The sequence below is a fragment of the Bos javanicus genome, chromosome 13 (genome assembly GCF_032452875.1).
Source record: "Bos javanicus breed banteng chromosome 13, ARS-OSU_banteng_1.0, whole genome shotgun sequence".
Lineage (NCBI taxonomy): Eukaryota > Metazoa > Chordata > Mammalia > Artiodactyla > Bovidae > Bos > Bos javanicus.
The window spans coordinates 16,935,135-16,954,635 of NC_083880.1; the positions used below are offsets into that span (position 1 = coordinate 16,935,135).

General features: G+C 52.0%; 1 protein-coding gene across 10 annotated transcripts in view; it reads right to left on the minus strand.

Annotated features, from left to right (window-relative positions):
* Window positions 1-19,501, minus strand: part of PFKFB3 (6-phosphofructo-2-kinase/fructose-2,6-biphosphatase 3) — a 273,656-nt gene that overhangs the window by 220,146 nt on the left and 34,009 nt on the right. For 6 of the 10 annotated variants that reach the window (XR_009740222.1, XM_061435765.1, XM_061435760.1 and 3 more), the window contains exon 1: window positions 1,577-1,969. The exons of 3 other annotated variants lie outside the window; for them this stretch is intronic. Coding sequence is in view for 6 of the 7 variants with exons in the window: in XM_061435765.1 (XP_061291749.1) it covers window positions 1,577-1,652 (76 nt within the window). In the remaining variant the exon portion in view is untranslated. Of the gene's footprint in view, window positions 1-1,576; window positions 1,973-19,501 lie in introns of those variants that run through there. One more of the 10 variants, XM_061435764.1, reaches the window with a different exon arrangement.

Below are 19,501 nucleotides of genomic sequence, written 5' to 3' on the forward strand. Positions count from 1 at the left end.
GACACCTCTAAGGTTCCCCAGAACCCAGCTACCTTGCAAAGAAGCCTAGTTGTCTTTCTGTGGCCGGCTGGACCTGAGGGATCAAGCTGGTGGAGGAGCACTCTACTCTACCCCACCCCTGCCAGCATGGGGAGCACCTTGCCAGGCTCCCATCACCAGGATGTCCTAGGAGCACCCCAGGGCCAACACACCTCACCTCCTGGGGCAGGTCTGAGGACGGGGAGGTAACTCACACCTGGGCAAAACCTGGGGAGAGGAGCTGTCACTGCGGCCTTGGTGACCAGCCCCTGAGAAATGTGATGGCAGAGAAGGCCCACGGGCCACCTAGCTCGGGGGATGCCTTGAAGCCACTTGGGAGGGTTTGCACCTGGGAGCCAGTGTTTACCTCTCAGGCATTCTGACCTCACCTGACCTGGAGCAAAATGCTCACCACTGTCTCAGCCTGTCCACCTGACAGGCCCCTTGGTGATTTTGCTGGTTCCTCTGGAACCACCCTTTTAAGAGGTGGCTCTCTCCGTGGCGGGGGACAGAGCCCAAGGTAAACCTTCCCAAAGCCTTTATGAGCCAAGACCCAACAGGGCGGGAAGGTGAACTGTCAGCAAACTCCAAGTCCAGAGAGAGAGAGAGAGAGAGAGAGAGAGAGTGTGTGTGTGTGTGTGTATGTGTGCCCGCGCGCGCCGGCTCGCACACGTGGGAAATGCTGCCAACTGTGTAGTCCCCACCCGAAGACCCTCCCCAAAACGTGCACAAAGGCTGAGTTCCAGACAACTCTCCACGCCCCTGGCACAGAGGGTAGAGGGGGGCACCGGGAAAGAAAGAGAGGAGGGAAGCAGAGAGCAGTAAAGACGGCGAAGGGAGAGGGGAAAAAAGAGAACTAAAGATAGGAGATTAGAAATACATAGAAAGAAGGAGAAAAAGATAAGACGATGTAAATACATAAAGAAAGAGAAACACAGAGACGAAGGATGGAGTGGGGGTGGAAGCAAAGAGAGGTTGAGAGAGGAGAGAGAAACACGCGGTGGGGAAGAGGAGGTGGAAAGCGGAGAAAAGGAGGCGGGAGGGAAGGAGGGGAAGAGAGGAGAGCGGAGGTAGCGATCGACACAGAACGGCGGCTGGGACCCTAGGAGGCGCGGCGGGCGCCCCGGAGAGGGGCCGGGGCCGCGGGACACGCCGGCGTCCCTTCCCAAGCGTCCCCGAAACGGAGGTTCCCGGCGGCGCCCGGCGCTTCCCGCTCAGCGCGCGCGCCGTTTCCGGGTCCCTCTGCGCTCCCCGCGCGAGCCGAGCCGAGCGGAGCCCCCACGGAGCCCTCGAGCCGGGCCACAGCGCCCCCGACGCCGGCCAGGGGAGGCGCAGCGCCGGCGCCGTGCCCGCCCCGCGCCGGAGCTGGTGGGGAGGAACGGGGGGCGCCCGGGCCGGGACGCGGGGACGGCGCGGAGGGCGGCGCCCGGCCGGCCGAGCGCGCCGGAGGAGGGGAGCCGGCACAAAAGCGCCGGGCCGGCGCCCGCCACACAATGGCCTCTCTCCGCACACGGCGCGCCCTCCCCGGCCGCCCGGCCCCGCGCGCGTCTGCACTCACTTCTGGGCAGCGAGGGGCGGTGGTCGACCGGGATCCAGATCTTCTGCACCCGGCTCTGAGTCAGCTCCAAGGGCATCTTCCCAGCCGAGGCTCGGCGGCCCTCCACCCCTTCTGAAGAATTCAGACTTGGGGAGGAGAGCGGCCTGGCGACCCCCGAAACAAAGGGGGGCGAGGGTGCGTGCGCGAAAGCGCGGCTTTTTGGAAACGTGCTTTGTGCTAAATCACGGGCGCTCGCCTGGGGCGCAAGGCTCCCCAAGCGCTGCGAGAGGGACGCGGGGCTGGGGAGGCACCCACGGCTTCCGCGGGGCTGGGATGCTCCGAGCGCAGTGACAGCCACGGTCCTCTTCCGCCGGCTAAAGCCCGTGCGGTGCTCGCCCGCTGGCCTCCTCTCCGGCTCTGCTGGATGCCCAGCGCGCCGCCCCGGCTTTTAAGACAGCCACGCACACGTCAGCCCTGGGGCGGGGACGCATTCCTCGGGTTCCAGCCCCCTTTCACGTGGAAGGAGAGTGGCCCAGCCTGCTGGCGCCCCCTGCAGACCGGCGACGCCGACTCAGATAACGCCCTAAAGAAGCCCTGGCTGAAGGTGCCACTTCGTGAGCCTCCTCCTGTCATCCCCTAAAAACGCCCCGCACAGCTTCCCAGAATAACCACTGCAGCTGTGCTGGGAGGAGAGAAACAGCACCGTCCAGTGTGGTCCGTGGAGCCCTGCAAGCGAATCACCTGGAATGCTTATTGCATCCTAAAGACTCGGCCTCTTTGGGAATGGGACTCAGATACTGTGCATTTTTTAAAATACAAATTTATTTATTTTAATTGGAGGTTAATTACTTTATGCATTCCGGGCCAGGCACGGTCACGGTGAAGACAGGGGTTTCGGGTTAAAGGTTGGGAGAAAGTTAAGAGGGGACGGGGGTGTGCGTCTCTGCTACCCTAGAGAGAGGCCAGAAGGTCGCTGAGAGCGCCTGTGGGGTCACTCCTTGCCGGAATTGCTCCCTAATAATATCCGTGAGTCTCAGCCGCCACGGCCCTGGAGCCACCCCAGGGGAGGGGGCTTCCTTGGCCCTTGGTCCTCACTCTGCGCAATTTCCTGAATTCCTTAGAAACCCTGACCTGTGCTGAACACTTCTCCCCAAAAGCCAGCGCCTAAGACCTGGAACCCGGGGTCCCCGGAATGGTGGGCACAAGGAGGGGGCTGGAACAAAATGGAACGTGGCATCTTGGTTTTCACGGTCACCGTTTACAATATTTTCGATATACTTTTATTTCTTCTAGTAGAAGAGTAAATAAACCTCGATCCTATTCTGATCTGAAATTGATTACCTGACTGAAAGTCCGGAATAACTATTGGGAGGCGGCACCTTGATTGTGCAAACCCCTAAAATTCGTGCCATTTACCCGCACAGCCCTACTGCACGTCTTCCTCGCCAATTTTTGCTGTGTGTGTCCCTCCGTTCCAGGGTTCCCGGGGCTTTGCATCAGCTGGGGACATGTGGCAGTCGTGAGGTCAGGTCCGTGGCCGCCCTGTGAAAATCTGGGGTGCGGGGAGCGGGGGGATGCCTCCCTCGCAGGGCATTCACTTGGATGTGATTTTGGCACGCGACGCCTCGGTGAGCAGCGCTGCGCTGCACAGGCGCATCCCTCCGCTGGGGCTGCGCGGTGATTGGAAGGAGGCGGCGCTCGCCGAAACCCACACTGCCGCGGAACAGTCTGCGCAGAGGCTGCCACACGTCGCTCACGTACCGCATGGCTCGGCTGGGAAGGCGCCCGCTCCCTGGCGGCAGGCAAGCCGCTCCTGCCTGCCCGCCCCGCCCCGCCGCGCCTCCCCCTTCCTCGCACCCCAGCTCTCCCGGAGGCAGGAGCTCCGAACCATCCCCCAGCCCGACGCCCACCCCCATGTTGGGCACTCCCCCAGTCCAGGCAGCCCCCTCCTTCAGCCCGCCGGGGGTCGCAGAGCGTCCAGCGCTACCCACCGTGTGGGGACGTACCCTCAACACCCCTCCCTTCGCGCACCGACCCCCACTGCAGGATCCTCACCGAGCCCAAGCATCCTCACTTTCCGCCACCCTAGACAGCCCAGGGGTCCGGATCTCCCATTGTCGTCCACCGGGGGGTACCCTCGACCCCTTCGCCCCTGCACCCCGATCCCCACTAGGGGCACCCCACTCGCTTGGACGTCCCCCACTCTCCCCGCTCCCCAGCCCGGGGAGGAGCGTCGCCCACCGAAACAGCGCCCTTGACCGCCTCCCTCCGCCCCGCCCCCCTCCTCCCCGCCCCCCTCCTCCCTTCCTCCGCTTTGCTGACTGCCTGGTTTCGGAGCTTGGGCAGCTGTTCAGAAACCCGAGTGCGTTGCATTCGGACTTGTTTTTCTGCACTGGGAGCAAATGCCAGAGATGACACCCTAGATCGCCCCAGGGAGAGCCCCACTCCACTCCAGAAATAAGAGCGGGCTGACCCAAAGTGGAAAACAGCGGGGAGGGCGCACCGGCGGCCTGCCCCCAGCTGCTTGGGTCCGGGGCGGCTCGGCTGCACCCCTGCATGTTTGCACACTCGTCTCTCCCTGAGGACTTAGGGTACCTGTGTGCCTGCTATTGCCCACCGATTTTTTTTTTGCACAGGCTGAAGGACAGGGCAAGGCTGGGGTGGCATTCTTCCACCCTCCAAGCTTACAGGCGACTGTGTGTTTCCGAGCAGGCCACAGAAGTGAACTGACAGTGTATCTTTAATTTCCCCGTCTGGATCACGTGTCTGACCAGGGCCCAGCTCGGCGGGCACAGGTAGTGACAGTCCTCAGAGCTTCTAGCTGAGCACTCACCACCCAGACCTGGCTGGCGCCTTCGCTGCCTGGGTGTCCATAATGCCTTAGAGCAGAGACTGAGTTCTAGCTCATCATCACCTCCCTCACCTGATGCAGGCCAGCAAAGGAAGTTTCGCGTAATCCTTCTCCCACTTCTTATATATAAGTGCAAAGAAACTGGGAGAGAGTGAGGGACTAGGTCGAATTCACACTTTAAAAATAAGGCTGGGGCGGGGGGTGGGGGTGGGGGGTGGGGGTGGGGGCGGCGGTGTGGGTCATGAGACAGCCAGACCTGGAGCAGTCCTCGCAGTCCCCCCAGTGCGGTACATCAGGGTAGTGTTCTTCTGGAAGATAACGTTGCTTCTCTGCAAGTCCATTTACACACAAGCCTAGCGTATCTGAACTCCAGAATGGACTGGTCCAGAGGCAACTGGTTTAGACATCCACCTGTTTCCCTAGTTCTGCTAACAACCTTATCTATATCCAGTCATCCATGGCTTTGACCCACCCCCAAATCTGGCGATCAGGGATGCCGTCCTTCAGAAAAGGCAGCAGAGAATGTAAAAATCCCTCTAATCCGATGATATTTTTACAAACAGGACAGCTTCAAGGATTGGGGGGGGGAGGGGTGTAGAATTTTATGACCCATGGTCTACAAGGAATCGTCCAGATTATCCAATCATCCTTTTAAATGAGTAAAGTGAAGTTTAGACATTAGAGGAGTCAGAACTGGGCCAAAGGTCAAGGACCACAGCCAATTAGGAACTTTTTTCCCTTACTTGACATAGACATTTCCCCAGGGACTTGTGATGGCCACAGCCTGACACCAGGGTGCTGAGCAGAGTGATGATGAGGGGAGTAGAGTGCATTGACTCAGATTGTCTCACCCAGAACACAGCTGAGAAAGCCCTTCATGTGTGGTATGGCCTATTGTGGTGCTTCTTTATAGAGGAGAATTCCTTTGCTGGGTCCAGACTCAGTGGGAGTGGTGGGGCTGGGTTTTCTCCATGACCTCTCGCTTCTTGGTTCCCTCTGCCAGCTAAGGTCATCTAACTACCCCCCAACCCCCCCCACTACCACCACCCCAGACACTCCTGTAACTACAGCAAAAAAGCAACCCCATTTGCACAATGGTGAGCCACTGAACCAGATGTAAACACTGAAATGGTGCTAGAACCCACCTTCTCCCCAGCCAGAGGAGACAGAACAAGCCCTGGCAGGTGGTGAGCAATCAGATATTGCTAATTAGACACAAAGTGTCGTCATTTGCTCCTGCGAACAATCCAGTGTCTGAGAGAGTGAAGAGAGACACCAAATAAGACTGAAATCAGCCCTTACCTCACCAACCATCCAAAGAAAGGGGAGAGGACTTAAAAAAAAAATATATATATATATATATAAAATGTCACTCATACATGAATAGGAACACAGATACAGAGATCCACATGATGCAACATCAACGAGCTGAAAACCCAGTTCAAAACCTGCACATGGAGGTTTATAGCAGCTTCATTCAGCATCGTCCAAAGGTGGAGGCAGCCAAGATGTCCATCAGCAGGTGAAAGGATAAATAAACCGTGATGCCTCCAGACAATGGGGTATTATTTACTGCCAAAAAGAAAAGCGCTGTCAAGTCATGACAAAGACATGGAGGAACGGTAAGTACATATTCCTAAGTGAAAGAAGTCAATCTGAAAAGGGCTACAGACTATGGTTCCAACTCTATGAAATTCTGGAAAAGGTACAATTACAGTAAAAAGATGAATGGTTGCCAGGGGTTAGGGAAGAAAGAGTGATAAACAGGTAAAGTACAAGGGATTTTTAGGGCAGTTACACTGCTCTGTATATTACAGTGATGGATATGTGTCTTTATATATCTGTCCAAACTCATTTAATATACAACACCAGGAGTGAACCCACAGTAAACAGTGGACTTTGGGTGACGATAACGCCTGCCACTGCAGGAGACACAGGAGGTTGGGAAGATCCCCTAGGGGAGGAAATGGCAACCCACTGCAGTATTCCTGCCTGGGAGAATCCCTTGAACAGAGAAGCCTGGCAGGCTACAGTCCATGGGGTACCAAAGAGTCAGACACGACTGCGCACACAACGGCAGCAGCAGACGTGTCCGTGTGGGTTCAGCCTCAGCAACCACGCGCCACCTGGTGAACGACGCTGATAACAGCGGACAGTGTGCACGGCTGGGGGTGGGGGTACCTGGAAAAAGCCTGTACCTTCCTCTCAATTTTGCTGTGAATCTAACACTGCTCTGAAAATAAAGTCCAGTTTTTAAAAATCATTTATTTTTCTACAAATGTCATATAGATGTTTCTCCAAATGAGGGGACTTACTCATCTCATTATGAGGTACCAGGACACTTAAATGTGGCCACAGCCTGGCTCTTGGTGAAGAGTCACAGCTGAAGTCCTACTGAACCAGCAAGTTTCCTTTCCTTCTGCCCAGCCCTTGTTCCTCCACTTCCTGCAGGCCTTTCCTCTTCTGAAGGCACACCCGTGACCTAGGGACCACACTCTTAAAACTGCCCTGGGTGTTTCAAGCAGGCATTGCATCAGGCTCCTGCTCTGAGAGTGTCTGACACTCCCTGCCAACCTCTTCACCCAATATCGAGACAGATGTTATGTGTGTGTGGAATCTGGAGAGATGGTACCAATGAACCTGTTTGCAGGGCAGCAATGGAGATGCAGACACAGAGAACAGACTTGTGGGGGGGGGGGACAAACTAAGAGAGTAGCATGCAAACAGATTCATTACCATATGTAAAATAGATAGCCAGCGACACAGAGAGCTCAACCCAGGGCCCTGCAACCACCTAGAGGGGTGGGATGGGGTGGGAGATGGGAGGGAGGTTCAAGAGGGACAGGACATTTGTATACCTGTGGCTGATTCATGTTGATGTGTGGCAGAAACCAGCACAATATTGTAAAGCAATTATCCTCCAATTAAAAAGTTTTAAAGCATTCCTCTGTGTGTGCTTTTAAAAATCAGATATCCTGTGGTCTGTTTCACAGTCTGGTACCAACGATCAGTTTCCTGACTTTGATATTTTTCTGCCATCATAGGAGATGTCACCATAAGAGGAAGCTGGGTGAAGGGTCCATGGGACTCTATGTGCTATTTTGTAACTTCTCGTATTTCAAAAGGAAAAAAGGGTTTTAAAAATACCCCAGATTTTAAATTGGTGATCAGTTTGCTCAAATTCTGGAGAAAAAATAGACAAAAGCATAGACAGTGTGTGCTCAGTCGCTTCAGTCGTGTCTGACTCTTTGCGACCCCCTGGACTGTAGTCTGCCAGGCTCCTCTGTTCATGGGATTCTAGACAGTACAGACCGAGACATGAAGGGAGAGGGGAACTGGCAGAAAGGGAGCCAAGAATCTGGTGATTTGCATGTGTTCCTAACACCTTTGCTTCTTGCAAATGACGCACATATACAAACACAATTTGCACGAATCCCGCACCAGCGGAAAAGAGGAATCAAGCTCAAACTGTTTTACTTTGGTGGAGAGGGGCGATGATTCTGTTTACGGGCTTTGTGTAGATCTTCGAGAGAGTATTAGTGGGTTTGCGGTCTTTGCAGGCACGACATGAAATAAAGACAAGACCCATGCAGAGGTTGGCTGAGGGCTCCCGACGACCGTGCCAAACCTGTTTTTCCTGGAGGAGAAACCAAACACAGAGACCAGCATGCAGCTCACTGTCCATCTTCTGGTACATTTAACAGATGCTCACGAGCAGGAGCTGCGAGTCATGCACAGAACAGGCTGCACTGGAATCACAACCATCTCGGATCCAGCCAGGAAGCAGCAGCAGGTGATCAACTAGCTCATCACAGTGCTGCGTGCTCTGTCTCACACCAAGTATGACAAAGAAAGATCTCCCGTGCCCAAGAGCTTGTAATTGAAGACCAGAGTGGGAAATGGCCACACAATAGAATGCAAGTAGGGAACGGAGAGACAGGTGTTGGGTAAGGTAAGATCACGCTGAATGCAGGCTCAGGGTAAAAAGTTCATGTTGGGAGAATACGGAGAGTTTGCATGGACTTGGGGCAGATGGGCTGGGAATTTCGTATCCATCTCATTGTCCTACAGCGTTTCTCTGCTAAGTCCAAGAGCACCCATCGAAGAAAGTCAGTATCTCTCGTTTCTTCCCACAGGAAACAAGCCTTCACTAACAGCAGCTGTCCTGGGGGCGCCAAAGTCAAATGAGACATGGTCCTTGTCAGAAATAAGGATTCATTTTGAATTTCATAGTGTCCCCAACACACACACACACACGGACAGACACACAGAAACACACAGACAGAAAACTCCTACCTTTTCCCCTTAGAGTTAATGAAACCGAGGCTCACCAATATGACTTCCTTGTGATCACATAGCTATTAATAATAAGCCAAGGAATAAAAAAATATCTGGCTAGGCTGGTATTCTTTCAAGTGTCACCCAATTAAATTACTTTCCAACTAGAACATTCAGTTTCCTTCTCAATAACAATGCCAACAACAAAACTTTGGATCCAAGTGGTTTCTATGACAAATGTCTACGTTACCTACTATTTGGATATAACGAGGAAATAAGAAGCGTCTTAAGAAACTATTATGAAGATTAATAACTAAAAACTTCCAAATAAGCCTACACTGTAAAGTGCTCCTTAGCATATGAAGACAGAGAGTCACCCCGCTCCAAAGAGTCCCAGCACTCACATCTAACAGTGTCCCCTTCTTAAAAGGCTAATAGTTGCCACCACAGCAGAGACAATTTAAAAAGAAATAACTATTTCATGAAATCAAAGTGAGTCAGCATTAAAAAATTCTTTTAAAGAGGTGGTGGAGGGAGGCTTTGAGCTCTTTGTGTACTTCTCAAAGGTTTTAAGATGTCCTAATAAAAGCAAAGAGGAAAAGAAATATCCTACTTCTCGAAAACTATTCTAACTCTTTGATGAGCTCCAAATTTCTATGGTTGATAAGGTATCTTTGTGGCCAGACTGTCAAGAGCATGACATCACTGTGGCTCCAGGGCAGTGCGGGCCCACAGGAGCAGCAACCGTGGCTGAATGTTTTCCAGTCGTGAGAAAAACCAGGAGGAGCTAAAGGCAGCGCTGGGTCCCAGTTAACCTCATGTAGTGCAGACACCGTCGCTTCAGCGCATTGTGCTATAACAAGCTGGCGGACGGTCCATGTTCCGTGTCGTATCCTGCATCTTCAGTCGCCCTCCCAGGTTTGTGGAGTGAGAAGCATCCAAGTGGAGGTACAAAGAGGAAGGCACTGGGCTGGGATCCAGATTCGGGGGCAAGGCCAGTGGGTGCAACAGACAGCCAGGTGGGTAGAGAGTGGGGCGCAGGGGGCAGCCAGGGGGCACCTTGTGGACCATCAGGACAACTAGTTCCTGTTTTAAAATAGAGGAAGACCCCAGTGGGCAGCGAGAAGGAGCAGCAAGAAGATGGGAGGGACCTTCCTTGTAATCCTGGCTGTTTCTACCCGGAGGGGCTAGAATGCAGCCGGGCTGATGGCAGGTACCCACCGCACTGGCTATCTGCATGTGCACTTGGTGAAAGGCTGGCCTCTGGATATAGTGTTAAGGACAAGTTATAATAGGCAGGCAACAGTCTTAGGACCCTGAGATAAGGTTCAGAGTCTCTGCTCAGGGTTTGTAAGGAAGATAGGGTGAGAGGGAGCTCAAGAGACAGGGCCCCCTGCGTAGAGAGATGATTTCAAACGACTTGGTTCTCAATTTCTCCTCCACTCCTTCCCCAAACAGCATTTATCCTAAGAGAAGGGCAGGCCAGAAAACTTTTTTTCTGGAAAATTCATCTCAAAGGCATGAAAACAAGAGGCAGCGGGGTGCAGCAGGAAAAGATCGGGGTGCTGGAACCCTAAGTGGATGTAGGGACCTGCAACCATACCATAGGATGCAGGTTAAAGGGTCCTCACATCCTGAAAAAGTTGCCACCTGCAGTGAGGAGAATTGATGGGTAATCCTGGAGAATTCCATGGACTGTATTGTCCATGGGGTCGCAAAGTTGGACATGACTGAGCGACTTTCACTTTTGACTGCTGGGAGCCTCATCTAACAGGCTGCCTCGGCTCTGCGAGCAGCCATGACAGAGACCCTTCAGGCACAGAACGCCTCCGCCTCCCCTTCCTTTCCCTCACAGACAACCCACTGGTGAGCAGACCAGAACGTTCTATCCTGCCCAGCAGCTGTGGTCTTCCTGGAAACGTACCAAGTGAGCAATCTAGTTTAAAGACCATTCTCTCACCAGTTTGGTTTGTGACTTGGTCTCCCTAAGCTCCACCACCGCTGGTTGCACTAACATCCAACTTCTAAAGAGGAAAATCTGGGGCCCAGACACTGGGCCACAGGGAGCCCCCCACCCACCCACACACACACACAGGGCTGGCCACCCATTTCTCTCTGACATCAGCCTTGTTTCTTTTCATCATAATCATGGAAGCGTGCCCTGGAACACTTTGTGACTATTTCTTGCCAGAAGAGTTTCCCAATGACAATATTTTATTAGACACAAACACAAAACAAGGAGAGGTCAAAGAAGCAAGCCAGAAGTGTAGTAAGAGCCAGATAAACTGAGGTGGCAGCTCTGGGTCAACTCGCTGTGGAGCAGGGGAAACCACAGCAGCTACTTATCCCTAAGCGCCCCCCCACCCGGATGCCTCCTGAGGGTCTTCTAGGACCTGCATGACACTCTCTTCCAAATCACAGATGGAAAAGAAACAGGAAAAACCCACCTGTGCCATAAGAAAAGGGCTGGGTGACTTTCGGTAGGTGAAAGATTTCCAGAACACATCACTGGATAAACTGAGGGTAAGTTAGACAACTCGGGATTTTTTTTTTTTTCCCTAGTTCAGGCTGTTTCCTCATCAGCAAGAAAGCAATCACTTGGCTATTAGTCATGGTGGATGAAGAGGCCAGACAGTAGCCCCCACTCACTGAAACTAGAGAAAGCCTGCACACAGCAACCAAGACCCAGCGCAGCCAAAAAGAAATAGACCGTTAAAAAAAAAAAAAAAGACTCAATCAGTCTGGCAGCCTTGACACATACTGCAACATGGGTAAACCCTGAGGGCATTACATAGGTGCTGCTGGTGTTTAGTGGCTACATCGTGTCCAACTCTTTGAAACCCCATCGCCTATAGCTCGCCAGGCTCCTCTGCCCATGGGGTTTTCCAAGTAAGAATACTGGGGTGGGTGGCCATTTCCTTCTTCAACACATGTGTCTAGGGGAACTCATATGAGTTTTTGTGTTCCCCTAAAACTCACCCTGCTTATTTAACTTATATGCAGAGTACATCATGAGAAACGCTGCCGGGAGAAATATCAATAACCTCAGATATACAGATGACACCACCCTTATGGCAGAAAGTGAAGAGGAACTAAAAAGCCTCTTGATGAAAGTGAAAAAGGAGAGTGAAAAAGTTGGCTTAAAGCTCAACATTCAGAAAATGAAGATCATGGCATCTGGACCCATCACTTCATGGCAAATAGATGGGGAAACAGTTGAAACAGTGTCAGACTTTATTGTTTTGGGCTCCAAAATCACTGCAGATGGTGATTGCAGCCACGAAATTAAAAGACACTTACTCCTTGGAAGGAAAATTATGACCAACCTAGATAGCATATTCAAAAGCAGAGACATTACTTTGCCAACAAGTGTCTGTCTAGTCAAGGCTATGGTTTTTCCAGTGGTCATGTATGGATGTGAGAGTTGGACTGTGAAGAAAGCTGAGTGTCAAAGAATTGATGCTTTTGAACTGTGGTGTTGGAGAAGACTCTTGAGAGTTCCTTGGACGGCAAGGAGATCCAACCAGTCCATTCTGAAGGAGCTCAGCCCTGGGATTTCTTTGGAAAGAATGATGGTAAGGCTGAAACTCCAGTACTTTGGCCACCTCATGTGAAGAGTTGACTCATTGGAAAAGACCCTGATGCTGGGAGGGATTGGGGGCAGGAGGAGAAGGGGATGACAGAGGATGAGATGGCTGGGTGGCATCGCCAACTCGATGGACATGAGTTTGGGTGAACTCTGAGAGTTGGTGATGGACAGGGAGGCCTGGCGTGCTGCGATTCATGGGGTCGCAAAGAGTCAGATACGACTGAGCAACTGAACTGAACTGAACTGAAAACTCACATGCTGAAGCCCTGACCCCCAGTGCCTTTAAGTGTGACTGTATTTGGACGTAGGGTCTTTAAAAGAGCAATAAAGTTAAATGAGGCCATTAGAGTGGACCCTCATCCCACCTGACTAGAGTCTCTATAAGAAGAGGAGTTTGGACATCCAAAGAGAAACCTGGTGTGTGCCCACAGGAAAAAGGCCCTGTGAGCGCAAGGAGGCCTCAGGAGAAACCAAACCTCCTCTCAGATTCCAGCCTCTGGAACCGTGAGAAAACAAGTGTCTGTTGTTTGAGCCGCCCCATCGGTGGTATTTTGTTATGGCAGCCGGAGCAAACTAATACAATTATGCTCCATGAAAGAAGCCAGACACAAAGGGTCATGCCATGTATAATTCCATCAGCAGAGCTCTCCAGAACAGGTGGATCCACACAGACAGAAAGCAGATGGCTGATCAGCAGGGGCTGGAGAGATATGGGCTGACTAATGGGGATGCAGCTTTCTTTGGGTGTGGCGATCACCTTTCGGGACTGGATGGGATGTTCGTCTCACTGCATTGTGAACATATTCTACTAAATGCCACTGGACTGTGTGCTTTACAATGTTCATCTTGGAATTTCCCTGGTGGTCTAGTGGTTAAGACTCTGTGCTCCTAATGCAGCGGGGAGTGGTTTCCATCCTTGGTCCGTAGAGCTAAGATCCCACATGCTGCGTGGCATGCCCAAGATAAATCTCGCTTTAAAATCGTTCATTTTACATTGTGTGAATTTCAGCACAATTAAAAAAAGAAAAAGACAGCAGATGAGGGCTGATGGAGAGAGACCTGAAAAATGAAAACATTAAATCTGTTAAAGTTACCACAAGGTGGTCAACAAGACAGAGGAGAAGAGGATGATAGAGAGACCAGGAAAAAGCAAGTTTGGGAGAATGGAGACGAGCAGAAAGGGTCAGCCCAGAACTCTGCGTCCACAGCCCGGTCTGCACCCGCCAACTGGTAGCCTTCGCCCTTTTGCCCCCTACCCAGCACCCCCATCTTCAACAACATGGGGAGGGGAGAGGAGAGAGCAGAAGGCTGAACAAGTTGTGAGCCACTGTACCCGAGTGGGCTTGCTTCACGGTGCCTCAGGGTCAATGCTTACCTAAAGCACAGGGTTTTCATAGGAACAGTGCACAGCAGAGACTCGGCACACATCGGGCTCAGGACCTCCCATGCTGAGATGGGAAGAGCTCTGTGAAAAGTGAGCCTTCCCCTTTTTCCAGACCCTGAATCTCTCCCTGAACTCTCAGCCAGGGGGTGCCACCTGAGCCAGAGAACGGGTTTCCCCAGCTCCTTCGTCTTCCCCACCCCATCTGACTCAGCGACATCCACCTTGCGGCTGGGAGGTTCTGCGACTTCTTGTAACAGTCAAGGTTCTCCTGAGAAACAGATTTGTACGTATGTATGTGTGTACGCATGTATGTAGATACATGTGCATGCGTGTACATATATGCATAGGTATGTATGTGTGTAGGTAAATGTGTGTGTGTGTATGTGTGTGTCAGCGGGGGGGGGGGGGTGGGTCTTCCCAGGTGGTGCTAGTGGAAAAGAACCCGCCTTGCCAATGCAGGAGACATAAAGGGTTGCGGGTTCCATCCCAGGGTCGGGAAGATTCCCTGGAGGAGGAAATGGCAGCCCACTCCAGTATTCTTGCCTGGGAAATCCCATGGACAGAGGAGCCCGGTGGGCTACAGCCCATAGGGTCGCAAAGAGCCGCACGTGATTGAAGTTGACTTGGCACACACTTGTGTGTATGTAGGTATGGTTGTGTATGTATATGCATGTATGTAGTATATGTGTGTTTATGTATGTATAAAAGGAAACTCATTACACGGTTTTGGAGGCTGAGAGGTCCCACCATCTACCATCTGCAGGCTGGAGACCCAGGAAAGTAGGTGGGATTCACTCAAGAACCAGGACCTCTGACATCCAAAGTCCAAGGACAGGATGGACATCCTGACTTATACCAAGAGACTCATACTTCACCCTTCCTCCATATTTCTGTTCCATCCAAGCCTTCACCAGACAGCATGGCACCCACCACCTTGGGGAGGCCCATCTGCTTTCCTTAGTCCACTGAGTCAAATGCAACTTCTCCAGAAACATTCATACACACCCAGAAATCGTATTTTAACAAGCTTCCAAGGCATCCCTTGGCCCAGTCAGGTCAAGACATAAAATTAGCTGTCACACACCCCAGGAGCCACTCTGCCATCATCCTTCAAGGCAGAACCCCCATTTTAGCTAAATGATCTCCCATCTGAAAGATGGTTTTCAGAGGAGCAGGTGAGCTGAGGCTGAGAGGTGGAGGTGGGGCCACTCCACCGCCCGCGTTTGGCACCCCCCTCTCCTTCAGTACAGCTCCCCTTCCACCCTCCACACCCTGCCCTCCAAGGCGCCTAGCCGCTCCTGCACCAAGTCCAAAAATCCTGGTGCCCTCCAGCGAACCCTCAGCTTGAACCTGTGGCTTCCGGCTGGTAGTCCTATTATTAGACGAGCTGCTGGCCAGTCATTCCGTCCGCCCAGCCAAACATCCTTTCCTGCCACTCCCGCCCCGGTTCTCTCTGTGCCGCCTGCCCCATCCTCCAGAGCAGATGCCCGCCCACCCTCCAACACAGACGAGCAGCCAGCGCGTTCCCATGAGACACACACTCCTTAGGTTCAGAAGCCCACTCCTGGGCTTCAGAGCAGTGTGAACACTGTTTTCCACGGCACACAGCAATGTCGACTGAAAGACCAAACTGGTCCCAGGACGTGAAAGGAGTGGGGTTCTAGGCAGGAGGGAATGCTGAGTGACACCGTAAGACTTAGGGTTAATACTGCAGCCAGGCTCTCAAAATGACTGGCAAAAAGCGATTCTGGGAAACCTGCGGATAAGCGAAGTTTGGATCTTCAACCATGTGAACCAGCCCTTTGGATAAGGTCTCCGAAGCTTATCCTGTGGGAGTGAGGGGCACAGAAGAGACTGCGGGGGTAGGGGGGATGGGCTGGGGGCTGGGAGCCTGGATCCCGCTCCGAACCTGTCTGTACCGGTCATGGCACTGCTCTCTCCAGACCCCAGTTCCCTCCTCTGCCCATAAGCCGTCGAAATGGCCTCAAAGCATCTCCTCCACTCCTCCAAGGATTCTAATTGTTCTCAATGAAACACAGATAAACTCGATGGTAATTACTAGACTAGAAGCACTTGAAAGAGGGGCAGCTGTGCAGGCGTGCAGCACCAGAGCCTGCCACCGAGTCAGGCACACAGGGCATCTTCGTATGTTGGGTGAAGGAAGATTGGATTTGCAGTGACTCTTCATGGCTCACATCATGGGGCGGAAGTAGCCTCTGTAAATGTTCTGGGAACCCCAGCTCAGAGCGGGCCAGAGCACCAGTCACCCTGGCTCATCTGGAAAATAAGGATAATCGCCGCCCGGCTACTGCAAGAGGTGGTTGAGGGGATCAAAGCAGATACGACTAAACGTGATTGTGCAAACACCGAGGGACTCAAAACAAAGATTAGCATTTTCTGAATCATCCAGGCCTAACCCAGGGTGGTGGTTGAGGTGTCTGAACAGACTTCCTCTGCTCTTGAGGCTCTGTGATCTGGTCTCCAACCCCTGGTTTCCTTAACACACACACTCACACACACACACACACACCCACACACATACAGTCATACACACATACCTTATACACACACACTCAAATAAACTCATACACCCACACTCTCCCACATACACACACATTCACATACTTACACATGTACACTCATACACACACACATACACCCATACACACATACACACTCTCTCTCTCTCTCTCTCTCTCATACACACACACACACACACACACAGACATGGCAGACAGCTGAAGTCAAAACAACCAAGGTACCTGACCCGTAGGGAGCACAGACGCTGAGCGGTGCCCACCTGCTGCCACGGGGGTGGCAGCACACTGGGAGGAGTGTGGGGGCTGGGCCATGTCATGAGCCCGCTGACGCCCTGAGGTGCGTCCTGCTCTGCGACTGCCAAGTCAGAGCTGGCATCCCTTCCCTGCTCTGCTCCCCCTCATACTTCTTCCTTCTCCTGGGGGAAAACACCCTAAAAATAGAGCCAAATCAAGCCAAAAAAAATGTTTAAGTGCAGGTTTCGGAAAACAATGCTGACTAGATGTTGGAAAGCCTACCGCAGCTGGGCTGTGCTAAAGCCTTGCATTCAAGTTAGAGAGGCGGGTGGTCTGTAATCACCGGTGCTAAGACCACACCGCACACATGTCCCGTGCTGGGTGATGCCCTCTCAGGGAGCAGTGACAAAGTCATACACATGAAAAGACAGGCCATCAGGGTGCCCCAGCCGTGGGGAACCACACTCTCTGAGGGCTAAAGAGCGAGCTGATGAGCTAAAACCATGGCCAGGCGCAGCACAGGGGAACCTGCCTCGAGTCCCACTGCTCCCGCGGGCAGAGGCCGGAGCGCCAGCTGGAGGCCTCGAGGACAGGGCCAGAAAAGAGCAGTGACACAGGGTCTGCGCCACCGTGAGCCCCAGCCCGGCTCAGCAACTCGGTGGCGAGGGACAGGGCACAGCGGCACACCGGAAATGCGTAGCGAGCTCTTGATCTCAGGAGCCCTGTTCCGTGGTGAAGCCTTCAGAACCATGATACTAAGCACATCTGGTTACGAAGCTGCCGACCCAGCATCTAATCGTGCATTTGATCACACTGGGTAGGCAAGGGGCCGGAGCCACTGATTGGGTGGAACATTCCTTTAACAAGTCCCTTGGAATGCAACAGCCCTCCGGTGATCCCAGCTGACAACTCATTCTTTCCAGTCACGAGCTGGGGCAACTAGAGACCATTATAGCCCCTCTGAACCAATCAGAGACGCCAGCTCAAAACCCCACATAAGAATGGAGTCAGACACCCAGATCAGCATGTCCCATCTAGCGATGACTGAAGCCTCAGCGAGTGGCCAATGGGTGGGAGCCCAAGATGTTCACATCCCAAGTAGAAAGAGTTCTGTTTCAAATTTCTAATTTCTGAATCAATAAATACAATCTTTAAATATATTTCCTATGGCAACCTTAGCAGCATGCCCCTCAGATCTCCCTGTAAGAAAGAACCTGTTTGTCAGCTTCAAGGAGTGGGGTTAAACGAGGCTCCAACTGCAGTACCTGGGATCCATGGAGGCCCCGGAGTCCGACCATGCCCCTCCCTGCAGCTCCCAGGCAAGGGCTGAGCCCAGAAGGGCACGAGGGTCTGGCACTTGTGCCCATGATGGGCGAACTATGCACTGGAGCTGCCCTTGAGGCCAGACTTCTCAGAGATGCCCTCCATCTTCCTGGACCCCCTCCCCTTCATTCATATGTACTCCTATCAGGCTCCTTATTTCACAAGCATTACCCCCAGTACATCTCTTACACTTCTGACTCCATCCCACTGTCTGCTTCTCCAAGGCTACAACCAACACATGTGCCCAAAATAACCAGAGAGTATCCGAGTGTGTTTGGAGTTCGCAGAAGCAAGGGCGCAAGATAAGTGTGCTTGCAACGCTGGGCTGGCTTATCACTCAAAGTATCAGTAGCCGCCTTGTGGGTTTGGACACCAGACAGCATTAGACAGATTTCATGTATACTCCATGTTGATGACTACGTAAAAATGAACAACACAAGAAACACCGATGCTGGGACCTCCTTGGTGCTCTAGTGGTCAAGAAAACACTTTTCAATGCTGGGGACACAGATCCAATCCTAGGTCAGGGAACTAAGATCTCATATGCTGGAAGACAACCAAGCCGTGCACCCCAACTACTGAGTTCATGTACTGGAGATAAGACCCGAGGCAGCCAAGTAAATAAAGTAACTTTTTATTTTTTTTTTTTTTAAGAAACACTGATGTTGACACGTGACTTCCTGAGAAAGTGATAAGGAGATGTTAAAAAAGGAAACAAGGACCTACTTTAAGAGGTTCCACTGGCCAAATCTGGTAGGAGCTGGGCAAAAAAATGAATAATGATAATAGATCGTAACCCTGAGAAACACTTGCACCTTGGAAGAAAAGCTATGGCAAACCTAGACAGCATATTAAAAAGTAGAGACATTACTTTGCCAACAAAGGTCTGTCTAGTCAAAGCTATGGTTTTTCCAGTGGTCATGTATGGATGTGCGAGTTGGACCATAAAGAAACCTGAGCACTGAAGAACTGATGCTTTTGAACTTGGTGTTGGAGAAGACTCTTGAGAGTCCCTTGGACAGCAAGGAGATACAGCCAGTCCATCCTAAAGGAAATCAGTCTTGAATATTCATCGGAAGGACTGATGGCTGAAGCTGAAGCTCCAATACTTTGGCCACCTGATGCAAAGAACTGACTCATTTGAAAAACCCTGATGCTGGGAAAGATTGAAGGCAGGAGGAGAAGGGGACGACAGAGGATGAGATGGTTGGATGGAATCGCCGACTCAATGGACATGAGTTTGAGTAACCTCTGGGAGTTGGTGATGGACAGGGAAGCCTGGCATGCTGCAGTCCATGGCCATTGCAAAGAATCAGACATGACTGAGTGTCTGAATTGACTGACTGAACCCTGAAAAAAGTGAGAATTCCAAACCCATTCAACTGTAAATAAAACGATGAATAAATGGGTGCAGGAGATGAGACAGCTTCTCCTTGCACAGAATGCCAACAAATAAGTGTAAAAGCAATAATGAAACCGGTTGGTTTGTAAAGCACCGGTTGGTAATAATGATTTCAGACAAGAGTCATCGAGTGGATGAAAGTTTGGCAAGAAAAAGGATATTTGCAGAGTCTCAGAGTATCTGCCCACAAGACACCTCTTAGTTACAAAGGAGGAATAGTAACCTCACAGTAGAGGAAGTTGGCAGATGCCATCCAGAACAAGGGATCAAAGTGAACATGGGCACTTCCCTGCTGGCCTAGTGGTTGAGAATCTGCCTGCCAGTGCAGGGGACAGGGGTTTGATC